This window comes from Centroberyx gerrardi, chromosome 14 (assembly GCF_048128805.1).
Source record: "Centroberyx gerrardi isolate f3 chromosome 14, fCenGer3.hap1.cur.20231027, whole genome shotgun sequence".
Classification (NCBI taxonomy): Eukaryota; Metazoa; Chordata; class Actinopteri; order Beryciformes; family Berycidae; genus Centroberyx; species Centroberyx gerrardi.
Window position 1 is genome coordinate 29,748,580 of NC_136010.1, and position 6,000 is coordinate 29,754,579.

General features: G+C 40.4%; 1 protein-coding gene across 1 annotated transcript in view; it reads left to right on the forward strand.

The window, feature by feature from the left end:
- ephb2a (eph receptor B2a) overlaps positions 1 to 4,495 on the forward strand; it is a 60,492-nt gene extending 55,997 nt beyond the window's left edge. The window contains exons 14-16 of the mRNA XM_078288120.1: positions 2,097 to 2,290; positions 2,476 to 2,631; positions 4,387 to 4,495. Coding sequence (XP_078144246.1) covers positions 2,097 to 2,290; positions 2,476 to 2,631; positions 4,387 to 4,495 — 459 coding nt within the window. The remainder of the gene's footprint in view (positions 1 to 2,096; positions 2,291 to 2,475; positions 2,632 to 4,386) is intronic.
- Positions 4,496 to 6,000: the final 1,505 nt, after the last annotated feature.

Here is a 6,000-nt window from a genome sequence, read left to right on the forward strand (position 1 = left end):
AATATTAAGTGTAGTTCAGAGGAAAAATAGTCCTGTAGTAACAGAACCAACACTGTCAAATTTTGTGAGTTTGTTACTCTATATTTACACTGTAATTAGTGAACTATAGTATGAAGTGGAATAGACGCTTTTCACACTTCCCGGTTCTATGTAACGGAAGTTGTCAAAGTAGGGAAACTCGGCAGCAGTAGCGCCGTTTATGAATGAGAATAATATGTCCATGGAAGACACACCTGAAGTGTTTTCGTCTTTATGGCGAGATCTACCAGATTTTTCAACCAAAGACATTGTTCTTTTGGTGGACTAGTTTTGGATTACAGAGAGGACGAAGCTTGACAAAGCTACAAGCTCTTTTTTGAGAATTACATCCATGACTACGCAGGTAAAGTTAACATAGCTAGTAAAGTATTCTTCATTCTCTTTCAGTCATATGTTAGCGTTATGTCATTTAACTTTAATAACATGTTTGTGTGATTAAAACTGTTTTGTACAGTGTTGTAAACGGCCAGGTTGGAGTCAGAGCTTGGTGATACAGATCGATAAGGTTCATTAGGAACTAATAATATCCACATTCTTTTGATTGGCTCCTCTTTCTTCCTCATCGATCTGTAGCACCAAGCTCTGACTGCAACACTGGACGATGTACATAACAGTATTAACGTTATTCGCCCAAAAATTTTATTAAAGTTAAATGAACGCTAACATATATGACTGAAAGAGAATGAAGAATACTTTACTAGCTACATTACCTTCGACCTGCGTATCCTGGTAACGTTAACAAATGTTAGGTAACTAGACAAGAGATCGTTTACTTTCGTAGTCATGGAGGTGATTCTCAAAAAAGAGCTTGTAGCTTTGTCAAGCTTCGTCCTCTCTGTGATCAAAAACTGGTCCACCAAAAGAACAATGTCTTTGGCTGAAAAATCTGGTAGATATCGCAGTAAAGACGAAAACACTCAAGGTGTGTCTTCCATGGACGTATTATTCTCATTCATAAACTGCTGCCGAGTTTCCCAACTGTGACGACTTCCGTTGCGTAGAACCCAGAAGTGTGAAAAGGGTCTATTGGTTAGAGTATTCACACACAGTGGACAATTGTCTGGAATTTGGCTTGCATAGGGAGCCGAAGCGGAAGTGTAGGCCGAAGCCTTTCCGTGGTTGACTAGCGGCTAGCACGATTTTTAATTGACCGCAGTAGTAGTAGTCTTCTGCAAATAAACAAAGCAACAAATGGTGTTGAGATTCACCTCTCTCCACTTTTAGACGATTTGCACATTTCTGTTATTTCATGCATAGAAACGTACAGAAAAGAAGAAGAACATAGAATGTAGCAAGTGTTGATAGTGGGAGTGATCCACCTGAGTAGGAAGTAGACACTGTCATGCATGGGTAAGGTTTCACCTCTTGAGATGCAGTTTGGGACTTCGCTAAAGTATGAATTCAGGCTCACAATAGTAACTGCCAACATTTTTTTCAGCCTGTGAAGCAGCTAGCTAGCTACTGTAGCTTGTTCCCTTTGCAGGAAATGGAACATTCCAGCTAGCTAAACGCCTGCCAGGTAGTGTAGTTCGGTAAACTAATTTTGTTGCTCATGTAAACAATACTGAATGGATTTTTATGAAATTAAGTCGAACGAGATGTGTTGATGCTTACTAAAATATATTTCAAAATCAAAGCCATATGCTTTTTAGATTGCTAATATGAAGTAACCTCCCATACACTGACATACGGTAAAGTCAACCCAAGGGTTGACGGAACTGATGTCACCTTTGGCTCCCTATACATCAACCTTTACAGGTGCAGAGCTCAAGTCAAGTTAAAGAGAAAATAATATTGCATGGATACATGTAAGCCGAATAGCTGAAATTTAAAAGTCTAATATTCAAGTCACAGTGTTACATGGAACAAGCTACAGTTACATGAAAGTGGTTTATCCCTCAAACAAATCACTGTCAAATGTTTTTTCATTCAGTATAAATTCGTCTTCTTCTATGTCCAATCTGCTGTGTGTGGTCACTAGTTCTGCCACCATGGCAGGTTGTGGTCATGTTCTCTGAGACACAACATAAGTCTGTATTTGATGTCAATACGCTTAGGTTATAAATGCCATAGAGCAGGACTACAGGTTACCGCCCCCTATGGATTGCCCTAGCGCATTGCATCAGCTGATGCTGGACTGCTGGCAGAAGGACCGCAACAACCGGCCCAAATTCAGCCAGATTGTTAGCACCCTGGACAAGATGATCCGTAATCCCAACAGCCTCAAGGCCATGACGCCACTCTCATCAAGGTATGGCAGACAGAGGGGACTTCCATCACAACACACTCCTACGTCCCTCACAAATTACTGCTGCTTAAGTTAAACTCAAATGTGGAAGCTGGTATGAGCTTTCCATATTTGTGTGCTGTACTGCAATCTTGAAAATGATGTTTCACATGCTTGAATGTTATTTTTTTCTACTTTTTATCCTTCAGTGTTCACTTACCTCTGCTCGACCGCAGCACACCAGACTTCTCCTCTTTCAGCACAGTGGATGAGTGGCTGGACGGCATCAAGATGGGCCAGTACAAGGAGAACTTTGCCAACGAAGGCTTCGCTAGTTTCGATGTGGTGTCTCAAATGACCATGGAGTAAGTCAGCTGTTTTTGATATTCATCCACTTTGTGGAGAAAATAGATCCCATAGAGAGGAATTTGGTGATGATGTTCACCATTACATGTTCATTGAGATTGCCAGTGACTCTGAATGACAATGCAGTATGCAGTATTGAGTGACTCAAAGACATGCTTTTTTTAAACGTGCCTGCACCTCTTATTCAGTTATTTTCAATAGTGCTGTGTACCCCGAGTCTTTTTGGTGATTTGTTCATTTCGAACCATCACATCACTTTTTGAATCGTTACCAGTGACGCTCACAGCTGCCTTTGTGTTTGAGCAGCAGAAAAAAGCATCCTATCTGATCACAGTCTTAAAATAGCATTTGCAATGGTAAAGGTCGAGACTACCCGTGACATTTGTCCACTACAGAACTTTACAGTGTCATGGAAATACAGTTTAATGAAATTAACCTGCTTGGTTCTGCTAACCAAACCTGACAGATTTGTGCCTTGACATCTGCTGCTGGCTCAGCTAGACTGAGGCTGTGGTGTATGGTATCAACCAAAGTGAAGTTAAATTTAAAGTTGATATTGGAGACTCATTTTTCTCTCCTCCATATCATTTCATTCAACCATGCAGTCAACTTAAAAGAGATATATTTAGAACGGTCAACAATCTTGACAAAATAATGGGCAGAGGAGCTTGAAAAGGAGGGGAAAAGTTTGTTTTCTTTGAGTGAGGGACATGAACCTTCACTGAAAACACTGGCAAAGACAAGCATGTGTACTCGTAGGGAGAGAAACACACAAGGAGTAAATTATATAATTAGGGATAATACTTTATTTGCATAGTCCAATGTTGATACTCAACTAACTGTCTGGTGACACATTGAGAGAGAGAGAGAGAGAGAGAGGAGAATATAGGAGGTAGAGGTAGGAAGAAAACGAGGAGGGAAAAAAATTGAATAAGGTTAATAAATGTTATTTTTAATACTTTGTTGCCAACATAGCACAACATTTGATTTATGATTGTAGCCTATATTAGCCGGTTCTCTTGCCATTCAAACGGTGAGCTTTTTTAGGCCTGCTATTGAATCTAATTCAGTGAAGTTGTAAAATTCTTCCATTATTGTCATACTATGATAAAGAATATAACACGTGAACATGTTTCCTACCTTTTTCTGAGTATTATTCAACCGTCCCGCAATGTCCTGCAAAATCAACATGCCTGTCCTGCAATTTGGTCATTTGGACTTGGTCACCCTACCTGGCGCATCGATTTGAATTGGTGAATCGTTACACCACTAGCGTAAAGTAATTGGTAACAACATAGCTGGAAGAGTGAAGAAAACTCACAAGAAACACTGAAGAGGAGGTCAAGGAGGTCAGTTTGAACAGAACAGGTTTTACGTGAGGTTATTTTTTGGTAAAAGAGGCTAGAACTTTACTGGCGTGGGTACGCACAGGCCATAAATATTACTGGCATGGTAGATTTAGACGGGACTAAATTTATAGACATGCTCCAGTAAGAATTACATTATGCCACCTCCCCCTGTAAAACTAATCCCAATCGAATAGGGCGGTAGCCAGAGAAAATCACTGACATGTTTGTTCTGGACTGAATGAAATTCATGGGGTCATGAGGTAATAAATACCAAGGAGAAGGCTATAGCTTCATTTGACATGTGACATGGTAGTGAATATCAATCTCTTCACTCAATAAAGGACTTAAAGTTTTAGTGGAGTCCTGTGGGTGAGGTGGAACTGAATAAATGCTTTCTTTTCCTAGTGACATCCTCAGAGTGGGTGTGACGCTGGCCGGCCACCAGAAGAAGATCCTCAACAGCGTTCAGTCCATGAGGGCCCAGATGAACCAGATTACTTCAGTGGAGGTCTGACCTCATAGACCAGGAGCACACCAGTCTCTGTTAGCTTCACCCTGTTCCCGTAGAGAGCCCAACAACCACCCCTCTTGCATTCTCCTGGAACCTCTTAGAAACCCCAATGCCTTGACTTGCTGAGAGACTGTGATTTAAACCCACCCCTCAACTCCACCCTCCCCTCCCTTTTCCAACCTGTCTAGAAGGTTCCATCAGTCTGCAGCACAGCACATGCGTTTAGTAGCTTGGTTTGCTAGCTATGTTCAGATTACAGTCATGCTCTGGGGCTTAATGTTGTAGCTGGCCATGCCCACAGCCCATCTCTTCAATCCCAATGTTCAAAATGGTCAGTCCATGCCCCTTCAAATGGAAAAGGCCACCGTTTTTGGCACTCAGTATGTCTTGTTTAGGTAATACAACAAGTTAATACATACAATAATCTACTACCTGCTATCTACAGGTGGCTTGCACACTAGAAGGGGGCACAAACAGGTGTTGATTACAGGATGTTTTATAACTTCTTGTATTATCTAAAAAAAAAAAAAAAAAGATCTGTTTCCAAAATTTGCTGTGCCCCTTTAATTTTCTATACCAGGCTCAAGGCAACTAGTAGTACCTGTTATTTTCAATGGGAAATGTTGAGAATGCTAACTATAGTCATTTTGAGGGTAGTTGAAGGTAACAATCTTTTCGACTGGCAAAGAAAAATAACAGACTAAAATTGTCTGGACTGGTCAGGTTGGTGCATAGTACAGTTTCCATTCGGTTCTACAACTGCAATCAGTGCGAACCAGCTTAAAGCTGCAGTACTGTTAGTCAGACAGTGGCTGTGTTGGGTTTTGTTCATTATTTATATTGGCTGCCAGACTGGAACAAAGTGAAGGGATTTGCCCTTTACAAGGGCTTTTTAAAAGGGCATCACAGACTTCAATGCCTATGCCATCAAAGGAAGCAGATGATGTCTTGACTGGTGAATGGACATCTTGGACAAGTGGAAGAATGCTGAGTCTACTGTCATTCCATAGACTTCATAAATGGCCTCCATGATGAATACTGGGTGAGCTGGTAGTCTGAAAGTGCCACAAATGGCTCGTCTTATGGTGAGGCAATGACAATTTCGTACGCAAGGCAAATTCAATGTGCTTCACATAAAACACAAAAAATACATAATTTGTTTAGTAAAATGACATTAAAAAAGAAATAAAGATAAAAAATAATTAAGGATAATAATAAAAAATTGAAATTTTCTTTTATATTACTCCAGTAGAGGAACAAACCTCTATACCTATGATTTACCGCATTCCAGCATAGGAATGACCGTCTATGCCTATACAACTGGAACATACGAACAAACCTCTATGCACCCTAAAGGGTCATATTTACAGGAACGACACCTCTGTGTCCACAGATGACTGAGCCTTTCAGTACTTACTTGCTCTAACCATGGTAACTGAACTGAGTGACCATATGGAGTAACTACTGATATTTTGAAAAGCAAATTGGATGATATTTTTATTTTTTAC